Source organism: Neomonachus schauinslandi, chromosome 7 (assembly GCF_002201575.2).
Source record: "Neomonachus schauinslandi chromosome 7, ASM220157v2, whole genome shotgun sequence".
Classification (NCBI taxonomy): Eukaryota; Metazoa; Chordata; class Mammalia; order Carnivora; family Phocidae; genus Neomonachus; species Neomonachus schauinslandi.
The window spans coordinates 120,091,965-120,119,224 of NC_058409.1; the positions used below are offsets into that span (position 1 = coordinate 120,091,965).

General features: G+C 40.2%; 1 protein-coding gene across 1 annotated transcript in view; it reads left to right on the top strand.

Annotated features, from left to right (window-relative positions):
- The window catches only part of DAB2 (DAB adaptor protein 2), a 49,984-nt gene extending 26,027 nt beyond the window's left edge, over positions 1-23,957 (top strand). The window contains exons 2-15 of the mRNA XM_044916937.1: positions 1,926-2,112; positions 3,107-3,246; positions 3,938-4,036; positions 5,665-5,796; positions 6,124-6,204; positions 6,665-6,691; positions 6,939-6,992; positions 7,399-7,461; positions 12,159-12,812; positions 13,811-13,973; positions 18,598-19,230; positions 19,779-19,888; positions 20,505-20,572; positions 22,173-23,957. Of these exons, the coding sequence (XP_044772872.1) occupies positions 2,022-2,112; positions 3,107-3,246; positions 3,938-4,036; positions 5,665-5,796; positions 6,124-6,204; positions 6,665-6,691; positions 6,939-6,992; positions 7,399-7,461; positions 12,159-12,812; positions 13,811-13,973; positions 18,598-19,230; positions 19,779-19,888; positions 20,505-20,567 (2,310 nt within the window). The 5' untranslated portion in view covers positions 1,926-2,021 and the 3' untranslated portion in view covers positions 20,568-20,572; positions 22,173-23,957. The remainder of the gene's footprint in view (positions 1-1,925; positions 2,113-3,106; positions 3,247-3,937; positions 4,037-5,664; positions 5,797-6,123; positions 6,205-6,664; positions 6,692-6,938; positions 6,993-7,398; positions 7,462-12,158; positions 12,813-13,810; positions 13,974-18,597; positions 19,231-19,778; positions 19,889-20,504; positions 20,573-22,172) is intronic.
- Positions 23,958-27,260: the final 3,303 nt, after the last annotated feature.

Below are 27,260 nucleotides of genomic sequence, written 5' to 3' on the forward strand. Positions count from 1 at the left end.
ATTTAAAACCCCTGTGCCTTGGCTTTCCCTCTGAAAAACTGAAATAATACTATATCATAATACCCGTGGGGTTACTCTGAATTTTTTGTAGTTAAAACACATAAAAGGCTACTAGCACCTGGCACCCAACTAAATCTTGAGTAAATAGGGCTTTGAGTCCTCTGCTGCATAAGACTTTCACCTGTAAAGAGACTGTCTCCCTGGCTGTCTACCAGTCAGGTGTCTTTGAGCACAATTAACTACTAAATCTCCAAATTAAATAATTCAGATAATATTAATCATACATATATTTCTGTATATATGTGTTTTTCAAGACTATTAAGACTATAAAGACCATTTAGGGCGCCTGGGTGGCTCAGTTGGTTAAGCGACTGCCTTCGGCTCAGGTCATGATCCTGGAGTCCCGGGATCAAGTCCCGCATCAGGCTCCCTGCTCAGCAGGGAGTCTGCTTCTCCCTCTGACCCTCCTCCCTCTCATGCTCTCTGTCTCTCATTCTCTCTCTCTCAAATAAATAAATAAAATCTTTAAAAAAACAAAACAAAACAAAAAGACTATAAAGACCATTTAAAGACTCACAGGGGGAGATATAAAGTATGCAACTTGAGGAAAGCATGTTGACATTTACGAAGCCAGGAAGGTGCAATGTAAGCTGACAGAAGCAAAAAATGTTAAGACTTACTTTTTACACTTTACATATCTAGATAATAACATACATTTCCATGTGGCAGACTTGATCCTTGGATTTAAAAAGCTCAAATAGGGAGCCTGGATGGCTCAGTCGATTAAGCATCTGCCTTCGGCTCAGGTCATGATCTCAGGGTCCTAGGATCAAGCCCCACATCGGGCTCCCTGCTCAGTGGGGAGTCTGCTTGTCCCTCTCCCTCTGCCACCCCCCCCCCACACTTGTGCTCTCTCTCTCTTAAATAAATAAATAAAATCTTAAAAAAATAAAAAGTTCAAATAAATGGGTGCTTTAAAAAGAGAATTAAGAGAGTTTTTGGGGGTGGAAGGAGTATGCCAGTCCATGGGTGGTCTTAACAGGTTTATAAAACTATGAATGCCTGCTTCCCTCTGGTCTTCAGTCCATGTAGACAGTTAATGCTCTCTCAGAAGCTGTGTAGAAACTTTGACTCCTGGGAGGTGAAAGAACATTTTTGAAACATTAGTTCACTTCTGTGTGCTTACAGTGACTCTAAGTTTTTCCCTTTTTACCTGCCATGATACATAAGGGAGTCTTATGAGAACACATGGCACCACTGCCTTGAGGAGAATAATACTCAATAATAGCCTAAAAGTATTTCCACTCAATGAATTGCACCACAGACATCCCATAAACTCATTCTTCCCCTGATACCTGTAAATGTTAATGTCAAAAATCGTCGTCCTGTATAGGGCTTAGATAGCCCTGGAAATCATATGCAGAATCACAACATGTCAAAAATATATATTTGTCAATGGGAATAAGATAAAATTTTTAACTCTATTCTTGACACTGCCTTTACAATTAAATGAGTTTTTGAAGCAGAATTTATAATGTCCAATTTCGGATGCCAATCACGATCATCTCAGACTCAGCATCCAATGTATTTGTATTTTGCTAGGAAATCTTATTTTTGTATCTGTGACATGTTTTGATCCCTACCTTTAACACTAGATTTTTATGCCACAATTCCAATACAAACTACTTAGGTAGGTAATCATTAAATGTTACCAGATATCAATTCTTAAAGAAAAACCTCGTAAACACCCTCTTTCCCTTTTGGAAACTACAGAGGAAACAGTCCTACCCGCTCCTCTTCAGAGTTCAGTCCAATAGGGGAGAAATAACAAAATTAGTCTGCAAATCACGAGTCGCAAGCCTAGTAGCATACCGTCTGGGTCTGCTGTGTTACGATCTCATGATGCCTCTAAACTCTGCCCACAGGTGTCTGTCGTAGGTTATGTTCATTTGAGACCTCGGGGATCGCCTGGTGTCACTCCGTGTCTGCTGCTGCTGGAGTTCGCTGTCTGCCTTCTTGTCATGTCTAACGAAGTAGAGACAAGCACAACTAACGGGCAGCCTGACCCACAGGCTGCACCAAAAGCACCATCAAAGAAGGAAAAAAAGAAAGGTATGGAGACATCCTCTGGAGGCCACTGAGGGGAGTGAGTGTTGCTTACCTCTGAAGAAATGTGAGGTTTGAGGTGAACGAAGTAAGAGCTGGCCCTTGCCTCACTTCAGCCTCAGCCAACTCTCAAGTTCTCCTCAACAGGGAAGTTGGACTTTGGTAGAGATTAGCTTGCTCCACTTGTAATAAGACATGTCTCTGAATCCTGTGATTGCACCAACTGGATCCCACTGGGAAGCGTTCACGGTAGCTTGTTTAGTTGATAAACACCACTCTCAATTATTAGATGATTATCTTTCAGTAACCTGTTTACCACTTTGCTTTACTGAAGTAGCTGTTTTTCAAAAACTGACATCTTTATTTTACTAGACCTTGTTCTCCTGACCTGAAGTACCACTAGAAAGTGCCAGAGTCCTTAATCATTCATAGTTTGAGACTATGCCGTGGCTTGCCTGCCTTTTACTATTCTACTTTAGCTATGGAATGAGATGACTGCAGTCTTTTTAAGGAAAGCAAAAGAGATTATAAAGATGAGATAAGTATCTTAATGATTTTCAAAGGAATTTATTCATAATTTTCTTCTGCCTTATTGGCAGTTTAAAATGTTAGTAAAGAGTGTAGTAGTTTATTTTTCTTTCATCAAAAAAAGCACTATCCTCCTTATTTTCTCTTAAAAATATTTTTTAAATTATGGTGAAGAATATCCCCAAATCCCACCTCACACAGGCCCGTAAGTTTCCCATAATTCAGTCCATTTTGCACCGTTAAGAGTTCATTTTCTCTCCACCCCAACACCATATACAGTATTACAGAATACAATTTTACTCAGAGGAAGTAAGAATAAAGATAGAATATTGCATATTTGAGCAACTGTAATATAACCAATATGTATACTACTCAGATTTGGAGATTCTGGAACGTATTTGGTCATACCTGGGGATGATATTTAAAGACATTTATAAATTTTATCCTATTTTTCTTTTTTTTTCCCCCTCAGGCTCTGAAAAGACAGATGAGTATCTTTTGGCCAGATTCAAAGGTGATGGTGTAAAATACAAGGCCAAGCTAATTGGCATTGATGACGTGCCCGACGCAAGAGGGGATAAAATGAGCCAAGATTCTATGATGAAACTAAAGGTCAGAAGGGAAAGCATGCTTCGTCTCTATCTCAAGCAAATATCCAACAGCGGGAATTATATTAGAAGCTTATGTTTACCTTTATCTCCATTATTTGAAAGAAAAACTTTTCTAATCACATAATTGATCCAGCGATGCCTCATTTTCTGAGTCTTGAGTTTGTTTGCACATTGTGAATGCTGTTCTAGAGACTGGGCTTAATCATGTAGTGCAGGACCGTAGATGCCTTTTCTTTTGGGCACATCAAGTTTTAGATGCTGGAAGTATTCAGGTAAAATTCAGATCTCTATTTGGAACCTGTAGCTCTTTCGTGTTAGCCCTTTGGGCTTTTTAAAAATTTTTAAACTCTAGTACTGTCACTATGTGAAACTAATTAAATAAATAAAAATTGTTAAGTAAGACCAGATCTAGAAGGAACATCTTTGAAGATCTTAACCAGTCTTCTTGTCTCTACCAATGACTATTCTGACACCAACAGAATTAGAATGACTTGTCCAAGTTCACACAGCTAATTCATGATGTCCTGGCTCGATGTCTTCTATTTCATTCTGCCATCTATTATGAAAGGTGCCTAATCCTTTCGTAGATGGTAAACCAAGCTGAAAATAAAGCTATCTTTTAAATGTTTTAGTATCAAAAGCATCATAGGGTAGTTTTAACTGGATTTTTCTTGTTTTCCCAATTTCATCAGGGAATGGCGGCAGCTGGTCGGTCTCAGGGACAACACAAACAAAGGATCTGGGTCAACATTTCCCTTTCTGGGATAAAAATAATTGATGAGAAAACTGGGGTAAGAATTCACTTTCACTGACACCTTTCTGACCACCTGAGTCTAACAAACAATTTGACATAAATCTCAGCTCCTGTTTTCCTTTTCAAAAGTCTGTAGGAAAAAAATAGTATATATTACTTCTCCAGAAGTAATAGGCATGAAAACAGATAGGGTAGGAGGTGAGGAGTCAAGATACTTTATTGAAATTTTTTTCTGTAATGGATGTGAACCTCCAGTCTATAAACAGAGATGTGCTATAAATACCACTTCAGTATTTTTTTGGACTCCAGGTACACAGAGCAAGATTAACCCTAACCCCTGGTTTCTGATGCTGCCATAGATCTATGCCTGGATCTCATTAATAGATTAGCTACATGCAAACTTACTGGCTAACCTGAAGCTAGAATATTACCTTTGACACGTCTATCTTTTCTTTCTTCTCTCTTTTCCCTTCGTCTTCACCCTACAGATATAACCTTGCTTATTTTTTGTGGTTGCTGTTATTCTGCATAGGAACAGTCTTACTTATTTTGTTTATTTTTTTGTAACCTTATCAAAAGACGATCAGATCCTACTTCAGGTTCCTGGAACTTTATTTTCTCTACTCAACATTGTAAGATTCATTTACTTAAGATGTTGTTTGTAGCTCATTTTCATTGCTGTCAAATACTCTGTTGTCTCGAGGTACTGTGGGGAGACCTCCAGTTATTATCCATGCTTTCCTAGAGATGGCCATTATCTATTACGCAAAATCCGGTGGTCACATAGAGAGCCCTGGAGCCCTGGCACCTGCTCATTCACCCTGCTGGTCCTCATCCACTGCTGTTTCCATTTTCCCTCATCTCTCAAGTCTGATTTTCCCAAGCCCATCAGAGAATGGTGGCAAGTTTCCTTAAAGCGTTCTCTTGTTCCCCAAATCTTCAAAGATACCCAATATAAACTTCCCAGTGGCATTAGGCATTTGGAAACAAAAACCAAGATACATTATGACCACCTACAAATATCCCTAAAGAGTTGAGCCCTGCCATGTGCTTGAAAGGATCAAGAGAAAGGGGAGAGGGGGAAGAGAGGAGAAGGCACTACTGAAACCCCTGCCCCATGTAACTCCTCAATAGTGGTGTGAACATGGGAAATACTGGTTGCCAGCATTTGGTAACTTCCAGAATGTTCTGTGGATAATTGTTCCGATAGTACTTAGGATGGTTTTCTGACCACTCAGAGCCATTGTCAAAGGATCCTCGTGAACACTGTTCTAGCTTAGTTATGCTTTTCACCTGAGTCTGACTTTTAGTTGGGAAAGTCGACCCACTTGGATGGTTTAGCAGTGTAATACCCCATCTTAGCTTTAGAAATTCTTGGTCTCCTGATCCTCAATCCTTTCTTGCTATGTGGTGTCACATCTTTGGGATGAAGACAATCAAGTATCAATATTCTAAGAAGTATTTTTCGCACTTCTGTTTTCTACTCTTTGCTCCTTTTGGAGCCCTTACTAGCAAGGATAAATGTAGCTCTAAACCAGAGGCAATAATTTCTTCCTTCAAATATTTTGGCCTTTTCATATATGCCTAGGTATCTGATGTTTCATTGTGCTACCATACAGATTCTAGGTTTTATCAATAAGTCATTTTTTTATGTTTCTTTTTCAGGTAATAGAGCATGAACATCCAGTAAATAAGATTTCTTTCATTGCCCGTGATGTGACAGACAACCGGGCATTTGGCTATGTGTGTGGAGGAGAAGGCCAGCATCAGTTTTTTGCCATAAAAACAGGGCAACAGGTATGCTTCAAGCCTTGAGGTATACCTGGAGGGGGACTTAGGTCAATGTTATTTTAGAATAATAGTGAATTATTCCCCCAAATCCTGAAGGGACTTGGAAAATTATCATGGTCCTTCTTGTTTTGTTAAATACTTATTTACTCTGTTGCCCTTTATGTATCTGGCGGTGGTGGTGGTGGTGGGGTGGTGATCCCCCATAATCCAGGGGAGGATAGTAAAGAGCTTTAAGAGAAAGGAGGAAAACAGTACTAATCAGAACTGATGGGGGACAAAAAGAAGAAAATAGTAATATTAAAATACTCATAAAGATGCTTTTTCTTCCTTCAGGCTGAGCCATTAGTCATTGATCTTAAAGACCTCTTTCAAGTTATCTATAATGTAAAGAAAAAGGAAGAAGAAAAGAAAAAGGCAAGTACTACCCAATATTGACTCTATTAAACTTAAGACTATATTCAGGACCATGTTTGAACATTATGTAAACATATGGCCTGTCTGGAGAGTTGGCTTCTTTGTGGCTCTTTCAAGTATAGAAATTTTAGAAATATATCGTCTCTTCTTCTCAGTAGAGCAATGGATGGATGTTACAGTTAGATGCATCGGATTTTCAGTCCCTGACTCTTGTCTTCTCTCCCCACAAGCTTCACATTGGTTCCAAAGGATGAGCAAGTTTAAGTTCAGAAACTGTATTCAAATCTAGTATTGATATGAAAAGGGCAGGGGAATGTAGGGCAGAAATAATATGCAAGACTCTCTCTTGCCTTGTGCTCATGAACCCATAGGTATATAGAGAGATATATAGATATACAGATATTTAATTCCCTTTTAACTGTAGTTGTTAAGATCACTGAATTTGTGTCTTTCTTTTTAGATGGAAGAAGCCAACAAAGCAGTAGAGGTAAAACTGCACCTTTACTTCTTATGAATTGCACACGTGATGTGTAGAAGTCCTTGTTTGCTACCTGTCCAGGCATGCTCCCCTCCTAGCTTATGATTATGTGTTCATGATCTCTCTGGCCATAGAAGATGTATAGTTGAATTATCAGTACCAAAATCATAACTGCTTAGCAAGCCAATACACTAGGAAATTACATTCTATAAGAAAACTCACCAGTTAAACCCTTAAATATTTGCCGTCTTTTCAGAATGGGAATGAGACCCTACTGACCCTTGATGACCAAGCTAACAAACTGAAATTGGTATGTATGTGATTTTTTATAATTCTTATTTAACTGAACATGGGTTTACTTCCTATAGATGTTGCTAATACCAAATCTGCACTGAATCTGTATGGAAGTCCAGTTATGACAACTATTGCCCTAAACATTAATATAACATTTATGTCAAGATAGAAAGTAATCTTTTTAGTAAACACATCTGAATCTAATCTACAAAATTTTTTTAAGAGTGTGAACTAGATGGATTTGTTTGGGGACATGTCTACGCTTCCAGGCCTAAATAGCCTAATAGTAAATCTGTATTAGTTAAATGAAAATCAAGTTGTGACAATATTCCTAAACCTTAGTTTAGGAAACAATTACAACAATATACAAAGTAATACTTTTTAATAGACACATCTGAATCTAATCCAAATACTTTTTTAAGGGTGTTGACCAGATGGATTTGTTTGGGGACATGTCTACACCTCCTGACCTAAATAGTCCAACAGTAAGTGCCTGTTTTTAAATTTGCAATGTAATGAAAATGACATCTATAACACAAATTGGCAATTAACCAGAAATCTTGAGCATCTCGTTGAAACTTGGAAGGTAACTGCAGATTTTTCCACATAAAGTATAACTGGCTACTAGAATAAATTTGCATCTTAACTTACCATGGGAACCTATCAGCACCAATTCAGATACATTAATTTTGCTTGGTGGTTAGATCTGAGCAGAGGACAGGCGGTGCAATCCTTCTTGATATTACTTAGGATCAGAAAAGGGCCTGAATAATAATCCTTGGCATAAGTCCCACCAGAAGGAAGTGTTTGCGAGATGATTAATTGTAAAACCACCTAGCCTTTTCAGTATTTTTCTATTTTTTCTATTGTGACTTAATAGCATAAGCTTGGTGTGAAGTAAGACTTAAAACAAATAAGATGCTCAGTTAGGTTTAATCAAGGACCATCCTTGTTTAAAAAAGTTGTTCATTCTTTGAAGGACACTATAGCGTATCAAGTTTTCTAAATACTGATTGATCCGTAACAACTCTGTGAGAATGGAGCAATATTTTCCTTTATAGGTAAGGATGTGGTGATTCAGAAAAAAAAAAAACTCATTCACCTGAGAAAGAGCTTAAGCACACATCTCAGACCTTCCAAAACAGGCCTCTAGTTAAACTACCCATGTAATTTTGAATGACTTCTTTTAACTATTATTTTTTAAACAGTTTCTTGAGTACCTGCCATTCACAGGGCACAGAAGTGAGTGAGAGGTACAGTGTCAATGACATCATGGAGTTTACTTTCAAGCAGGGAGACCAGCATTAAAAATAATCACAAAGCCTATTAATTGATGCTAATTACATGGTATTTGTCTAGTTTAGAGGTTCATGTAATGCCTCAAAGTAAATGAGTTTCTGGACTTGACCATAAAAGATGAGAAGGCAATACCCAGACAAAAAGAGCCATCAGTCTAGAATAATGAGTGGGAATGTCTGTCTAGGAGTCTCTTATATCAGGGAATTATCAAGCAAGTCTACATGACCAAGAAGCTCATAGGACTTAAAGCAGCAGCAGATAAAGGACAGGGTAAGTCTCACCTGCCAGAGTATTGCAGAGAATGGCCGTCCATGAACTTTCACATAAGATGCCCAGGCCCATGAGAGGGGAAGCGGCAGGGGCTGCATACTCTCTTCTTTGTCCCCGACCCTATGAGATTCACGATGCATAACAGAATTTCAGAGGCCCTAAAAAGCCTACGATAGAGAAGAAGCCTGTTTAATGTTCTTTTCAGCAGTGAGCTCTGACTCACTTGTCTGTGGAACCTTTTATTCTTCGTAATGTTTGTTACCATCCTAAGGATACACTTGTTAAGAGACAACATTAGATGATCCTGAAATGTCTATCCCAGCCCTGAGGTCCTTTTGATTCCTAGACAACTTTGTCCCCTCCTCCACAGTAACCCCCTTCCCAAAGTGAATTGATATCTGAATGATCTACTTTCCAAGTGTAACTGACATTCAAACATGGATATTGAAAGAGATCAAAGCACTCAAGCTGTGAAATAGAATTCCAGTGGGATAGGCAAGGAAGCACTGACTGTTTAATCTGCTTCTGTAGACTTCTAGAAAGTTCTGAAAGAGGAAATGAAAACAATATGAGTAATCCTGAGTCTTAGTTATATTAGACTTAATGCATTCTAAGAATTTTTGGTTTATAGAAATAAAAGTGCGTTTTAAACTAACAGTAAATTAAGGTAATAAATACCATCAAAGTAGATGGTATCTGATAAGTAAGAGAATGCTAATGGCACTAATTATGTGCTGGTTGGATTTTGCCCACGTGTTCTTGCATATTGACTCCATATTCATAGGTCACAAAACAAATTTATTTCTACTTGATAAAACCAGAATGTTTAAAAATATTCACAATCTTAGAACAGTTGCTCTGGAAGAGATGAAGAGAAAAAGAAATCTAAATTACCTGGACTTTATTACTGGTTCCCTGACCCATCTGTCCCTCCCCCAGCATTCATACAGAACAGTTTTATGCATTTCAAATAAAATCATGTTACAAATTAAGTGGCATCCCTTAGAACATAATTTTTATTGGAAAATAACTGAATAATATTCTTCCATACTGCCACTCAAAAGAAAAAGAAGGAAAGAAAAAACCCAAAAGACATGTTCTCAGACTTTAAAAATGACCATTTGAAAGCACAGTTATTATGAGAAGAACATAAGGTATGAAGGAGGTTAAGTCTGGTACAGGGATGGGATCAGGGCCCAAAGCACAGTGTCATGCATATATAAGAGGCCATGGGTGGGCACAGGTGATGCTGAAGTAGAAAGATCCATGGGAAAAGGCTTTGTAAAGAATCTGAACTTGAGTTGGGTCTTTGAAGTGTGTAGGAACATAGGGAGCAGTTAGGCTAAAAATAAACTGGGTCCTATTGTAGGTCATTTTGAAAGGCTGGCTAATGAGGCTTATTTTAACATAGGGGATAGCAGGAAGCCCCTGAAAGCTTTGAGCTGGGAAGTTCAGGGATTCAGCAGGCTGAAATGGTTGGGAGAGATCAGCTTCCTGGAGAAAGCTAGGCTGTGGAACTCAGTATATAAGAGCTCACCTTCGTGCAGACACCTCTATGGCTGCCTGCTTCCTCCTCCTCCTGGAGCTCCTTACGAGCCAGGACTGCATTTCACCTTCATTTATCAGTGCTTATCTCTCAGGTGGTCAGATGATGGCCGAGTGGATGCAGTGTTTGATGATCCAACAAAGAATTAATGAAGTTCTGACCTAGGGGGCAGATGAGGAGTCTCACATCATCCCACTGTAGTCTATGAACTAGACTCTTAATCCTGGATTAACAACAAACCCAACCTGAGGAGAGCCTTATACATTTTACTTATAGGGTGACTATTCAGAAGTCTAACATTGTGGCTCCAGTTTGGTGTCCTAAGAACTCCTTCTGAAGTATTTGAAAAGGAGAACTCTACCAGCTGTGAACACCCAACTGTTCTAACCCAGAGGTGGCTCATCATAAATGAATAAATATTGAAATCACAAGCTTTTGTAATACATTTTGTCCTATCTTTTGATTGTTAAAGATCCCTACATTAAGAGATCTTCCAATCCATTTCTTTGATTTAAAAAAATCTTTTTTAATTATAAGCTCTTTCTTCTGACAAATTCTTCTGGTTATAAAAAGAAAAACTGGCTTTTAAAAATTGTATTTTTATACCTAACAGTAAAGGAAGCCAAAGATAGAAGACCAATTAAGACCTAAACTTTCAAAAAATTTGTTCTTTTAAAGCCAAGGAGGCCTATTCAGCCCCCCTTTTTACTTACTAGTTTGAGAATTTCATATTCCCTTGAGGTTGTTTTTGTCCCAGTGATCAAAAATATTTAGTAAGGTGCTCAGGGTAATGCTAGACCTCTAACTTCCATCTCAGCTAGACATTGTTGATTGTTTATATTCTTCTGTGGCTAGCATAGATGAGTAGTTAATGGATCAAAGTCAGTCAGAAGGAAGGTGTGTCAGTTTTTGACAGCCCTATCCCAAGGTGAGCCCAAATTAGTTATGTCACTGAACTGAATAAAGACATGTCAGATTTTTCAAATTTGCTGATTTTCTGTTGAGAGGGTATCTTATCTAACAATGGAGAATGCAAGTAATTAAGATAGGGAGGGACTAGACTTTGTAGAGTTAAGTATTTGGTATGTTTTTCAAATTAATTCTAAACCCACATCTCTACTTCATACATGAATTAAAGATTACATTGTACATAAATTAAAGATAAATTAAAGATTACTTGAATTTATCCACCAAAAGATGAGATTACTGTCACGACGCAGGCAACTCTAAGCTGTATTATGAAAAAATACACAAATACGAGAGGTTAATATGATGTTAGAATGTATCAGGATTTTGAGTATCACTTTCTTCTTTCTAGAAGGACACAGACAAAAGGATGTGTCCAGAGGAAACTAGGATGAGAGATCCAACTTGACTGGCACCTTCAAAAAGATCCTTAAATATTTAAAGGGGCATACCTGACAGGCCGTGTGATGTGGTGGGAAAATCTGTTTTTGCCTCTTAGAGGAAAGACCAATTATAGGGAAATATATTTGACCTTAAACTTTGTCTCAACCAGAACTATAAAATATTAGCCAATGAATTCGCTCATTTAGAGAGATGCTGTTACATGACTCTGAGGGTACAACAGATGGGACTGTGCCTCAGGTGGGAGGCTGAGTTAGGCTTCAGAGATCTTTTCTTACATTCACGCTCAATATGCTTAGATATTGCTTAGAGTGACTCACAGTCGATTCCCTTGAGGACTTGCAGAGGCAGGAATGGGAACAAGGAGGATCGTGAATGCAGCCAGTCTACAAGGGTGAGCGGACACATGACTAGAGCAGACAGTACAGTTTCATTTTAATGAAGGGCCAACAAAGTTGAGAACTAAATAAAGGGGCAACAGGGTGGGGAGGGACAGGGAGGACCTATTCAACCGTAGTAAAGAAATGCACTCAGGGAGGCGATGGGAGGAGGTAATGGTCAACCGATCTGTCAAGACCAAACCTTAATGGGAATTTTGATGATCCTGATCATCTTATGTAGCTTTCTCATTTGAAGTCACGAAGACATGGACTAACACTTTCTTTTCTCTCTTTTTTTTTTTCTTCCCAAATGTGATAGGAAAGCAAAGATATCCTGTTAGTGGATCTAAACTCTGAAATCGACACCAATCAGAATTCTTTAAGAGAAAATCCATTCTTAACAAATGGCATTACCTCCTGTTCTCTTCCACGACCAAAGCCTCAGGCATCTTTCTTGCCTGAAAATGCCTTTTCTGCCAATCTCAACTTCTTTCCCACCCCTAATCCTGATCCTTTCCGTGATGATCCTTTTGCACAGCCAGATCAATCGACACCCTCTTCGTTTGATTCTCCCAAATCTTCAGATCAGAAGAAAGAGAATTTGAGTAGCTTGCCTACTCCACTGAGTAATGGGCCCCTGAATGGGGATGTTGATTACTTTGGTCAGCAGTTTGACCAAATCTCTAACCGGACTGGCAAACAGGAAGCTCAGGCAGGCCCATGGCCCTTTTCAAGTACGCAAACACAGCCAACAGTGAGAACTCAAAATGGGGTATCTGAAAGAGAACAGAACGGCTTCCATATCAAATCCTCCCCGAACCCTTTTGTGGGAAGCCCTCCCAAAGGACTGTCCGTACTGAATGGCGTAAAGCAGGACTTGGAAAGCTCTGTCCAGTCCTCACCACATGACTCCATAGCCATTATCCCACCTCCACAAAGTACCAAACCAGGAAGAGGCAGAAGGACTGCTAAGGTGAATTGTCTTCTCCACATATCCATTGGCAGAATGCATGTTCGGTACCAAAGGGTGGTGTGATGCAAGCTCTCTTTCCTGCTGCTCTTGTAGCTTCCTGTGTGGCTGTGAAATAGAAGGTGGGATAAGGCACATCTTTCTCCAGGAATACCTTCCTCTGATGGCCGCCCTTTCTAAGTTCTCACTCAGCAGTGTTTTCACACCCTGCTTTCCGTTTGCATGTCTTGTCACTTATTATTAACTAAACACCAGTTTTTCCATTTTTAATGCTGCTATGCTTCTGTACCTCTGGTAAGTTCGATCGTCATGTTCTGGAAGGGGAGGGCAAGGGTTCTTTGTGATGCCTTGTGTACCTTCCCCACACTAACACATGCCCCCCACACTCCTCCTATTGCATTAATGTCCAAGGTGGTGGTGGAAAATTCTTGAGTTTGCCTCTTCTATTCAATGCTGGCTGAATGATCCATTGCTTTAAAAGACACTTAAATATTTACTAGTACCACTTCATTCAAAAGCAATTTAAAATGTGGTTTCTGTAAATATCTTTTCAAAAATCTCATTAGAATATGCAGGCTGGCCTAATAATTAGACTATAATATCACCTTTAGGCAGACTGATTTAAACCTAATAGAATAATCAAAAATATGTAGGTTACTTATTTATTTATAGTTGTCCTTTCTTTCCCAGCTTCAAGCTTTTAGCTAACAAGGAGACCTGATGGATACAAATGTGTAAATGAGTAAAATAGATTTCACCTTGAGAGTCCTCTTTACATCAGTTACCAAGACCAAATATTCTGTCCATTGCAGGGATCTGTCTTTTTTTTGGGGGGGGGGGGGGGGGGGGGGGGGGAGCTTTGGCTTTTTATAGTTTACCAGTAAGAGGAATAAGTTTTTCTTTTTGTGGTTCCCAAATTTGAGGTACAGAATAGGAGACAGAATAAAGCTGTTTTTCACTATTACTGAGTAACTCTTATATCTCCCTCTCTGCCCTGTTAGTCTCCAGCAAAAGACTTGCTTGCATCAGACATCTTTACCCCTCCCGCCTCAGAACCTCCAGGCCAGACATCACCTACAGGACAATCTGCAACCCTACAGACCAACCCTCTGGATCTCTTCAAAACAAATGCTTCTGCCCCAGTGGGACCCCTTGCGGGTCTAGGTAGGTGCTTAGAGATCGAGTTAGATTTGCCTCTGTTGCTTTCACTCATAAGATTATAATGCACAGGAGGAAGGCACTTCATATCCATAGAGGTTCCAGGGACATAAGATCTGAGCATCCCAGGGAACCTTTCTCCCACTTTTACTTCCATAGACCCCCACCCTCATTTGGTACTCTTGACTTGCAACTGAAATTTGGCTCCTGAAGTTGGCATGTGGAAAGAAAACCGTTTTCTTTTTTTTTTCAATTTTTTAAAAAGATTTTATTTATTTATTTGAGAGAGAGAGAGCATGAGAAGGGGAGGGTCAGAGGGAAAAGCAGACTCCCTGCTCAGCAGGGAGCCCGATGTGGGCCTCTCTCCTGGGACTCCAGGATCATGACCTGAGCCGAAGGCAGTCGCTTAACCAACTGAGCCACCCAGACACCGAAGAAAACCATTTTCAATATTGCGCTTACCCGAGCCAACTGGCAATGGCTTACGGAAGACAACTGTAAGGGATTCTGATGCCCAGACTAGATTCATTGGAGAAATGAGGTAGAGCTGAGAGAGTCTTGTCTATCATCTGTATTGGAAAAACTGATGACATGCACGCCTGCCACGTAATTTGCCATTACTAGACGAAGCCCTATCTCCTAGTAAACTGATTTGCTTCTTGGATAGGGTATCCTGTCCTATCCCCGAGAGGGATATAAGTTAAGTCCAAAGCAAGTGTAAGTCATACAATGCAAGTCTTAGGTTCTCAGCCCAGCTCTGTTCCTAGGCATATGATGGGTATGAGACAGGCATGTATCCCGATCCGTCTCTGAATACTTAAGCCTTAGCTGCTCCCTGCCAATATTTTGGGTATCTGAGTGTCTTAATAGAGTTAGAAAACAAATGCTAGAAACCTGAAGTCGAAAAGAACACAGAGAAAAGGGAAGAGATGGGATTTTACCAGATGCCCAGGATGTGCCAGTGCTCATTCATAAATGTGTCGAGCTCACGTGAGCCACTGAGCCTCTCTGTAGCAGGACACTGCGGAAGGCCACTTGGCTGAGGACTAGCCCTGCTATTGTTTGCCCACAGCCTCCAGTTCCTTTCTGCCTCCATGGGACAGTCTTCAGCAACCCCAACAACAGTCTTTGCTGTCCTGCTGGGGACTCTCTTTATTTTTCTGCTTCTTGGCACCTCTACAAGTTCCCAACAGACTCTGTCTTGGGAGGCAGTTGGGGGGAGTTATGGATGAAGAGGGACTCTCTTCTCCCATTTTGTAAAATTTGACCAGGGCTCTTGGTTTTCTCTGCCTCCTGTGGAGTCAGTCATCAGGACCCTATTTTTTGTTTCCCCCGATGCTTTCCTCCAAAGGAAAGCATTTTCATTTTGGCATATTAAATCTGTTTAATCATATCTGGAGTATGGTGGCAAGAGGGGCTTGTCACCCAACCGCTGAGTGGCGGAAATCAATGTGGGTGTGGGAAGCCAACTTGTTCCAGGTCTCTGCTTGCATTTATACCGTCAAGACTCTCCCTGAACACTTCGTGTCCCTGGCGGGCTTCCCCTTTTGTGCATCGGTCCTTTTCCTGCCCCCCTTAAGTGGAGCTGGTGGGTGCTTTTCCTTGCAGAAGGGTTGAGAGCTTGCATGCACTGCCTGTGACTAGATCACATCCCAGAGCTTGACAGTCTAATATCAATGCCCCGAAGAATTTTTACAGCCAATATTTAACAAGTCAGCTCGAAAATACAGCTGGACCCTATAACTGTTAATTTATTCAGACGAAGTGAAGCTTTTTGGCTAGGTGCCCCTGTTGAGGCCTTGGGGTATACAACTGCAGAATACTGATGATCCTTCCAAGTTTGGACATGGGGCTCAAACTGAGCTCTACAGTATAGCCCCTGTCCACTAGCAGGGATCCTCAGCCAAACCATGGAAGGTTGTAGGTCTGGCTTCCGCTAGACCCAGCTGGGGGACTGTCTCTTCTGGAGAACTGGGGGTGGGGAGAGGTATTGTAGAAAGCTGAGCCTTCAGCTTCGACTGGCTTCCCTGTGTTTTAGTCTAGCATCAGAAGGTGATAAAATTAACTTCTTACACCCACACTTTCTTTTTCCTTACCCCTTGCCTCTACTTTCTCCAGTAGAGCCTGAACTATCTTGGAAATGCAATGCATGAAATCCATCAGATGGGAATGAAGGCTGGCATAAGCATATACTGAGAATGCCTTTAATTCCTGGCAGATAGAATATTTTTCTTTAACTACCACCACTCCCTCTAATACCATCTATGACTAAAGCCATACATTTTCCTAAGGGAAGGCAAGTCATCCAACATGAAAAATGATAAGATTCGGGCGCCTGTGTGGCTCAGTTGGTTGAGCGACTGCCTTCGGCTCAGGTCATGATCCCAGGGTCCTGGGATCAAGTCCCACATCGGGCTCCCTGCTCGGCGGGAAGCCTGCTTCTCCCTCTCCCACTCCCCCTGCTTGTGTTCCTGCTCTCGCTGTCTCTGTCTCTGTCAAATAAATAAATAAAATCTTTAAAAAAAAAAAAAAAAAAAGAAAAATGATAAGATTCTACCCAATTTGCACTCTGAAAAACAAACTGAGTGTTCTAGAGGGGGGGGTGGGAGGATGGGTTAGCCTGGTGGTGGGTATTGAGGAGGGCACATTCTGCATGGAGCACTGGGTGTTACGCACAAACAATGAATCACAGAACACTACATCTAAAACTAATGATGTAATGTAGGGGATTAACATAAGAATAAAAAAAAATTAAAAAAAAAAAAAGATTCTACCCAATTTGCACATCCAGTTGGCATAAATTATCAGTGAGTGACTTTGGCTTTGGTTAACAAAATTTAAATAAATTTGTTTTAAAGTGCTGCAATCACTTCACTCAAACCCATTAGTTGTGAAAAGAGTATGTATGCTCTTTAGTGTAAATCAAGTCTAATTTCTGTAACTACAAAATAAGTATGTGAATTAATTTCCATAAAAAAAAATAGTCCTATCCCTTGATGCCAAGGAGGCAGAACAGGAGAATAGGGCACTGGATTTGGAGCTGGTATGCCTGAGTTTTAGTCTCTATTGTCACAGACTGTGAGCTTCCCAATTTTAATAATTAATATTCTTGTACCCAGTTCCCTAACCTCCAAAACAAGCATGTTAATTTAGTAAGATGACCTTTTCTGAAACCTACCACTGTCTCTGAGCACACCATGCATCTTCATGGCTAGATGGTTAGCCTTCATGATGATACAGTTGAGTCAAGTAACATCAATCTCCAATACTAAGAAAATTTAAGATAGAATATCTTGCTACATCAGCCCCTGAACATCACTTTCAAAATATTTCTCACACTGGAAACAAAAACATTCCTAACGCAAGTTAGAAGTTTGGAGGCCTTTTCTTAGTTCAGCTAGAAAACTTTCATAGCTAAAGAATGCTTTTATTCTAAAGCTCAAGGCAAGCAGATTTTGAGAGCAGAGTATCATTCATGAATACGTATGAGGCTGAATTTAGGTTTTTTGTTTGTGGAGGCAGTTTGACGGGGTCATTAATATATTTGGGAAGAGGCAGGAGAGAAAATGTCCTATGTATGAGAACAAGATGTAGGAAATGAGCTTCTCAAGAAGAGGGGGAAAAACACTGGAGAGACATGTATTTTAGTAATTTCATCAATTCTTAATCAACATGACAAAGATACAGGTGATGGAGCCATTCCTCTACAGAGATCAGATGCCCAGACACAGGCAGTTAGCTACCTCGGAAGGTTTTGTTGTTTTTGTTCGTTTGTTTGTTTGTTTTGGGGGGCGGGGTTTGCTTCATGCTGTCTTCTCTCCCTCCCTTCCTCTTTTAAATATTGTGCTCTGACTTATGGCACGGTTTGGTGAGTGACACATGGCAGGAAGCACTTTTATTTGAAACAGCTCTCCCAGGATAACCAGGCTTTCCTCCATTTACATGTATAAAAGTCTAAAACTATCTTGGCATCAACCAAATTTTATCATCCTTTTATATAGCTGTGTCAACCTTGGCAGCATTTAAAAGCAAGGAAACTGAAATGGTTTCTTCAGGATGCAAGCATGCTGAGGCCTCATATACATGCGTAATAGCTGGTTTCCATAAGACACCAGACAGGAGCCAGCTGCCAACTGAAAAGATCAAATCAGTGAATCAGAGTACCCAATGGATTATCTTAATTAACTACTTCGTAATCAGTATGGTTTGTTTATGTAAATGCATTCACTCAACAAATGGATTCATGCTATCAACAGGCTCTGTCCTAGCTGTTTGAAATGTATCAGTGTGGTAAGCACTCATTTTTTTCATGACTAGGTCCTTATGGAGTGTATTAGCCTTCTAATGAGAAAAGTTTAAAAATCTGTGGTAGAAAGAAAGGCTTTCAAAATGCAACCAACATTTGAATGCCAGCTATTCTGTATTAGCTAGTTAATCTTTAGAGTGATTTAATCTCTCTGGGCCTTTTTTCCATATCAGCCTTAAGGCTTAAGGAAGGTGTGTGCCACGTAGATGCTTGGTAAATACCCTCCCCCTCCCCCTTCCCCACCACTGAGAGTTGTGCTTTCCGAAACTCAAGAATCCTCTTCAAGCTTGTGTCCTGATAAGTCCTTTCTCCTGCTTCCTTCAGGTGGTATACCAGTTAGCCCCGCTCAGGCAGGACCATGGAACCCAACATCTTTAGTCTTCAATCAGTCCACTTCAGTGGTCCCAGGAGCCATGATGAGTAGTCAGCCTTCAGGATTCGGTCAGCCAGTAGTTTTTACCACAAGCCCAGCTGTTCCAGGTTGGAACCAGCCTTCATCCTTTGCAGTCTCAACTTCCCCTCCAGCCCCTGTTGTTTGGGGCCCATCAGCATCTGTGGCACCCAATACTTGGTCCTCAACAAGCCCTTTAGGGAACCCTTTCCAGAGCAATATTTTTCCAGCTTCTTCTGTGTCTACCCAGTCCCCTTCTATGCTCTCCTCTCTTCTGGTCGCTCCTCCTCAACCACCTCCCAGAACTGGCCCTCCGAAGGACATCTCCAGTGATGCCTTCACTGCCTTGGACCCACTTGGGGATAAAGAAGTCAAAGAAGTGAAAGAAATGTTTAAGGACTTCCAACTGCGGCAGCCACCTGCTGTGCCTGCAAGGAAGGGAGAACAGACTTCCTCTGGGACTTCAAGTGCCTTCTCCAGTTATTTCAACAGCAAAGTTGGCATTCCTCAGGAGAATGCAGACCATGATGACTTTGATGCTAATCAACTGTTGAAAAAGATCAATGGTAAGCTACCCACTTCTCTGTCTACCATACCGACGAGTATTTCCCCTGTCGTATGGGCCCACAGAGTCCTTAGAAGAACCCTCTCCCACCCACCAATGGCCTAACTCTTGCTCTCTTTGGTAAGCGGTGGTTATGGAGACAACTTTACTGGTTACCTTATGGAGCAAACGATTTACCTTAGCTGTTTCTAAGGGCTGGCCCAATGCTGCCCTCTTGTGACAATTGCTAAAAGGGCTGCCAAGAGCTATTGACATTCAGTGGGTTGTGGCATGTGGAAGGCTATGTAACAGAGCCTCAACCACACTCCACTGCCTTAGTAAGGGAATTCTGAATGTCTTCCACTTCAGGTATATATGTACAGCCTCCTCGTCTGATGAATTTGCCTTTAGTAATAACCGAGAGTCCTAGTATTTGGTGGTGATTCTTGTTCCATGATGTAAATTCCAAAAGTATGGAACTGAATTTCTGAGATAAGCTTGATCGTGGGACTTTTGCCTATATTTGGGAAAAATTTGTCTGCTGACTTCTTGGTGTTTTTTGCCTTCTAGAACCACCAAAGCCAGCTCCCAGACAAGGTTCCCTGCCAGTTACCAAATCTGCAGACAACGCATTTGAGAACCCTTTCTCTAAAGATTCTTTCAGTTCATCACAAGCCTCTGTAAGTATCAACTACTAGAAGCTGTTGCTCCAAAGTACATGCCACATAGAGCTAGCTGAAGACCCGTGTCTTGAATTAATCTTGTTTGTATAGCTCTATGTGGCATTTGGTGCTAAAGGATGTTTAAATAAGATTTATCATTGAGAACCATCACAATGAAAACATCAACTCAGACTGGGGAGAGATTATTTTTGCAGGGGCTACTATCCTGAGCTTGAGAAATGAATATCATATAGGAAAAGTCTTTTGTATCTCACTTTGCCTGGCTCACAAAAGCGTTTTGGGAGAAAATTGAGCCAAAATAATAGTACCTTTAAAAATCTTTCAAGGATTTAGTTTCCTGATTTCCTGCCTTCGATCGTTTAGCTCATAAAAACAGTACCTTTCATTTTGGAGAGGCAAACCTTATTCATGTGAGCCCTGATTTTGATGTAAATAATAAATATGCATCACAAATTATAAGCAGGCAAACACAAATCATTGTAGACCCATATAATATCTGATTTGTCTGTGACCTAAGTGATTTTTAAAGGAATTTGAGAAGTCTTAATTATGGAATTTTTTTTTCTTCATAACTGTAATTATACGTATTGACTGGATGGTTTTATCTTCATAGATGGCTTCTCAACCCACATCTTCTGATGTATATAGGGATCCTTTTGGAAATCCTTTTGCCTAACTTCTGTAAGTAGAAGATCCTATTAAGCTTAGGTTTGGTAAGAAAGCATGGCACAGGGGGTGAGGGTGAAATTTTAATTTTAGAATTGGTATAAGGTTAAATCTCTGTAACTTGGAAGTAATAGACATGGAAATCTATGCTTAACTAATTCAGTAATGACTCAGCTGAGCATTTAAGAATAGAATTCTTATACACGCTACAAAATAGTAATATACCCATGAGGATATGGATTTCTATCATAGCCTATGGTTTTGATATTTCAAAATAACATTTTTGCATAACAATAAAACTTATATAACACACAATAGTTTTCTAGTTGTTTTGTTTTGTTTTTTTACCTTCATATTGAAGTTGACTGCAAAGCATCCTAGTAGTTACTTGGTTTCCTATAGAAGGTTCGAAAACTGAAGACCTTTTGAAGCTATAGAACAGATCAGCTGAACAGATGCTGCCTCCCAAATCAATTTATTTCTCTGTGAGTGGTCTCAAAGTTAGTCTAAAATAGTCTGAGGGTATTAAATCCAAAGTGCTGATAGCTGCCCATATCCCCTTCAAAAGCAACACATGGGCAAATGAGGCAGCAGGTTGATCTCACTAGTGTATTTTATCCTAGGTAGGTTGTTAGGTGTAACTGCCTTAGACTGAGACCCTGGGAGGGCTCAGCGGGACCCTTTCTTTTTCAACAGTGAGTAGAAGCAACTTTGTCTGATTTCAGAAGATTTAAATTAGTGGAGGACAGAAGCCTTGGCTGCATTTTAGAGGAGGAAGGGCATAGCTGGTAGGGGAGAACAATAAAAAGAATGAAAGGAACCAAACCCATTATTTTCAGTCTTGCCCCATCCAGGTGGGACTCCTACTAAACTCTGTCTGGACCCACCTAGAATTTAATTATTTTAAATAGATTAATATCTTAAGTCTGACATGAACAGTAAGATTGACTTTATTTGCAGTTTGGACTGTTGTCCCTCACTTGACTTCTAGAATTATAGTGTTTCTTAAAGTGCTTTTCTGTAAAGTCTGCTTCAGAGAACAGGCTGAGATTATTGAAAAGGCAAGTTCTCGGGCCCGACTCTAGCCCTAAGAAGTCCCCCTCTGGTGCTGAGGAAAAGCTCCAGGTTACAAGCAGCCTGGTGATTTCTAACGCTGATAGAGCAGTGTAATATACTGAAGGGCTAGGAGTCTTAACAGAGACTCATACTCGCCCTTGTCTCCAAGGGAGGCAAACATGGACAAATAGAAAGGAATAAACTGCATCCAGAGTCTTGGAGGATTGTTTGCACTCAACTGAATTGACAAGAGGTCTCCTTGGAGGCCCTTTCTTTCTTAGGTCATGAAGGTAGGATTATTTTGGTGAACTTGCTAAACTTACAGATTGGGGTTGGAGGTGGGGGAGCATGATCATGAGAGAAAATAGCTAACATTGAACATTTGTGTTAATCACTTTATTTCAGGTTCTGTACTTATCTTATTTAGGCCTCTCACATCAGCCCTAGGAGATACTATTATTGAGGTTTTAAATGATGACTTGATATTTAATACACTGATATTTAACCCAAAAATTCTAACCATGGGTTTTGTTTTGTTTTTTTCTCTACACTTCTCTAGGAACTTGATATGCTGACTATCCAGAGGAACAAAAAGGTTGGCCTTAGTTGTCAAGGACAAAGTTAATAGCCAGACACGTCCTGACCTCTGCTCTCATTCCAGCTTTGACATATTATCTGTTACCTTATTGCTTGCTGCCTCTTCCACTTGTAAAATGCCTTTCACTTTTCTGTTTAGATTAAAGCTAAACTGAATTTATGGCTTTAAATAAATTAAGAATCTAAATTCTCTAGCTTAAATGTAAATAAAGTAGTTTCCCTACTTGAACCATTGCCTAGTGTGTTCTAGAACCTTCTAGAACACTACCATGTACCCTCTGGTTGAGAGATGCAGCCACCACAACTCCTCAGATGACACTGTTTTGAATAAATTTTAAAATCCTTACTGTTCAGAGTTGTTTGGGGCTTCTATTTTATAGCACAAAACCTAAAGGTTATAGTATAACAAGGCACCTTCTTAAATCTTGCTTCATATCAACATTTATAGAGAATTTTTAAAGTAAAATTGAAGCAAGTCCAACTTCTCCCTAGACAACTGGGAATCTGATACACTTAAGGACCTTTTTAAAAATATAAGTTCTCTTTCTGAAGATTATTTTCTCTCAAGGGCAAGATTGTTGTTGTTTTTTTTTCCGATCTCTTGCTAGATAGTGCAAATGAGGGAAGAACATTATTTGTCTCTCCTCTCCTCTTCCCTCAGATTCTTTTTTTCAGTCAGTTTTGCTCCCAGGTTCATATAACATTACTTCCCTTCCACAAGCAACAGAGTTTTATGGGGCAAAAAAAAAAAAATCTAAGGATTCATGGATCTGAAACATCTCTGCCTTCTCAGTAATCGCTAAATCCCGTAACGAATCGCAAATGGACACAACCTTTATCCTTTCTATGGAATAGGAGGCCATCCTCTTGAGCTGAAGTTCCAGAAGAGCAGTTCATGTTGAAGAAGATGAAAGAAAAACTGAAGAAAAACTGAACTCAACTCAGCAATGAAGGACTGTATTCTGAAGAGCCAACACATCAGAAAGTTCAATGTGATTGTGCCAAATATATTAGGTGCTTATATGGGGTCATACTAGACCTTTATCAAGTAACTGGAAAACTTGCTTGAAGCCACAATCTCATAGTTGGAAGATAAATGGTGAGGGGGTGGGAGGAGAGGGCTGTAGAACAAGTATTTGGTGTTATCATTGAAAAATCTAATGTCTGCAGTATTTTTCTCCTCATAACCTTGGAAACTCTCCCAGTTCATTTCCAGTCATATTGTTAGCACAGTTCTGAAGGATTTGTTCTTGCCAAAATGAGTTTCATTTTGTTATGTTTATGTTGGGTTTTTAAATGTTGTCTCTTGACCCTTAGTGCTCAGGTTCTTGTGGGTGTTAATCAACCATACAACGTTACCTTTGGGTAGAAGAGGAGGATGACTGCTCAGGATCTAAACAAGATGGTGGCCTCACGAACCTTTATTGATTAGTCCCACATAGTCCAAGCTAAAGTCTTGTGGTTTTATGTTTAATGGTAATAGCTGATCATGTATGGCATGATTTTCCATCTGGCTTCCTACTCAGTCATTATAAACACAGACTTAAAAATAGTATTTTATATATCCCAATACCTGAATGTGCTCAACTGGAGGCAATTATTTCTAGATAGTTGAAATTTTGAAAGTAGACAAATTTTGAAAAGGATGATCAGCCACACAACTGTTTTGTACATACTTATTTTCTTGTGCACTTTTCTGTATGCAAATAAAGCTATAAATTTACTCATTTCAATAAACTGGAATGGCAGAATTTCATGTGTTAGCATCAGTTTATTCTTATAGTTGGCCCCCACTTTGAGATTATGTGTCACAGTCAAGGTATAAAATATATCAGTCCAAGGTGAGCAAATATTAGTACATTCTGGATTGTCACAAAGATGAAGAGAAAATGGACATCTGTGAAATAAGACCATGAGTAAACTATTGTCTGATATCTTTTAATGCCTTATTTTCCTCTCCCTGACCTACACATATTCCCTTCCTGGGAGTTTAATGGGAGTGCAGTGGATAAGACCTGTATCAGAACAACCTCTACTGACATCTAGTATAAAAATCATTTATTAATGAACTCTTGGTTCACAACTTCTACCCGTTGCCTCTCCTTGTTCTTGATTCAACCATGTTTGACCTCACCAAGACACAACTGTGTGGACTGATCCAGGCTGGTGTAGGCCACTCGGGAGAACTTCTGTGTGAGGTGGGCAGGCCCAGGATCAGACATCTTTAGCACGAGGACACTCTTAAATACTCTCCCCTCGTATAAAAGTTCAAGGCTCTCATTTTTTTCAAAAAGACCTAGATCTCCTGGGGGGATGACCCTGAGGCAGGCCTTGCTTCAATACAAAAGTCTTGATCTTAAACTTTTCTAAGGATTAGGACAAACTTGGGAGCAGGTGAGTGTCATTGACGGGTATTTATGATTATAGGTCATTCATTATTACTGCCTTACCTTTCCCCTTAATTGAAACAGTTGGTCCCTTTTTGCCAACAATGAGCAGAATATAGAAAAACAGACTCCACACAAAGGCAGCTTCCAGTAAACCACAGATGTGCTGGAGAAGGCTGCTGATAAGAACATGTTGCACAAATTATCTGGCTTATCCAGATGCTCTGAAGTGTGTCTAACCCACTGAGCCTGTATGCTGTTTCCATGTGGCTTAATCTGTAAGATCTTGCCAGAGGTTAACCCTTGCTCATATGTACAAGGGGAGGACATTCATTTCAGTGCAGTAGGAACTACTGTTGGCCAAGCAGGGAGAGGTGCTTCCAGAAGTGTCTTTGCAAAGTAGAAGCAGACCTCTTCTTTATAAGTCTATTTAGTAAGAATACTAGTCACACCCGTATGTTGGAAGTTCAGCTTTTATGGTAACCCTATTATACCTGCAGGCGGGTTTCTTTTGGGCATCAAATAGATCTAAGCTAAAAGTTGAACTTGAAGAGCAAGCATGCCCCCCAAATTCCTCACATAAAGGCAATACAAAGGGAGAAGTTATTGATTTTCTCAAGATAATCTTGCATCTATGAAGCACTTTCCCATTTACACAACATAACTTCATTCTATAGATACTATGATCCTGGGGGGTGGGATCTGTCGCTGTTCCATCTCATCTGAGAATGGCATCATGCTTTAAAATCCCTCCAACTCTTCAGTGATTTCTGTGGTATTTTATTGTAAAACTGCATTGCGGTAGGGATATCCTTTCAGCCCGTGATTTCAAACTCCTCCACCAAAATGTTAACCATGGTGTCTAGAGAGAGCCAAACACAGCAAATTCTGTGTCTTTCCTGTGCTGAAAGCAGGCAGGGGAAAGAACAGAGGATGGAGCTAACTCAGAAGTTTGGTTGACCCTGCAATAAACTGATGAGTGAGGACTCTGACCCATGTTCCCGGAATAGGTTCAATACAAAGTCTTCTAGTAAAAGACAGGAGCTCCCTAAAAGTCCCTGGTAAATATTTAAGCTATTACCAGTGGAGGAAATTGCTAAATAGTAAAACATCTAATTATTGCTGGAAAATGTTGTTTTAACTAACTTTCTTCTATTAAAAATAACTAAGACCCAGTTCTAAATTGCTATGTCAAACTTAGACACATACAAGGCTGGGTAACGGCAGCCTTGTTAACATGCCCTAATTACAGCCAGGCTAATGGCCGAGGGCCAGCCATGTGTCATCTCACCTAATGAGGGCCTGAGCCCCTTGTTTTCCCTTGCTTTTCTGGAATTATGTACTTAATTACGAAACCTCTATTGTGTGTTGAAATCATGTGAGTGCCAGGCTCCTAGGAGATGACAGTGTGGGCTACTCGGTGGCAAAGAAACTGGGTTTCTGTCTTGACCAAAGTTGAGGTGGTTATAAAAGAAGGAAAAACACCTGACTCTGCAAGTCTCCATGACTAAGTTTTCTTCTGATGTTACTTATGGAGTTTTCTGTCCATTCTCTTTTCATTTGGTTAACTTCAATCACTATTATTTTACCTTAATTATAAGAAAGTGAAATTATTGCCATTATAAAATGTACATGATGACCTGACTGGGCTGAGGCTGAGCTGTGGATGGTTCTGGGGTGTATCTGAAGCTACTTCTACCAGATGCCTACCAACACTGATTGATCATCACAGAGCCTTTTGTGTGGGGGCCACTAAGAGGAGTGTTGGAACACAGGAGCTAATGGAGAGGGAGGGGAGGGGAATGGAAAGCTGATATGATGTTTGCCTCCCCAGCTTCCTCACTAGCCCGAGAGACTGGCCTAGAGATTGATGATGGAAATGACAGAGCTAGAAGCAGGAGGAATTGTCCTTTTTTTGACGAAAAACCCTGGGAACAGGCTGGCACATTATAGCCCACATGTCCACTGGTAATGAATGTACTACATCAATGGAAAGGCTCAGTGTTTAAAAATAGTAGCGGGTTATTTTTCTCACATAAAAAGTCCAGATTGATGGCTGCTGATATTGGCTGAGTAGCTCAACGAGGCCCTCAAGGACATAGACTCTATTTTAGCTTTTCACCCCAACTTTTGTAGCCTTTTGGCGCCCTATTCTCATGTTTATTGCCTAATGGTCACAAGATGGCTGCACAGCCCCAAATATGATGTTAGGGCAGCATGGGAAAGAGCAGCTCAATCAAGGCCTTCTCCTTGCACCAGGCATTTCAGTTTTCTCCAAGGCTTCCCAATTACTTCACTATGTCTCATTGGCCAGAATTTGGTCACACGGCCACTGCTCAGTGCAAAAGAGGACGGGAAATCAAGCTTTTAGCTTTGTCAACCTCTATAGTGAAAGTAGTTAAGGAAGAGACATGGTTGGCTAAATAATTTCTGGGGCCTAGGGCAAAATAAAAATAGAGGATCCATTATTCATAAACCAGGGGGAAAAGTGCCATTAAACACATTGGTGCGTGAACATATCCTTTCTTCTGCAAACTTTTTCTTATTATGACATATTTTATTTGCTATTTAATGTTGTTCTAAGTAAAAAAGAAATGAAATTTTAAAGTTTTCGTGTGAATTTTATTGCTAATCTTTAGCTGGTAAGTGGAATCACTGAAATT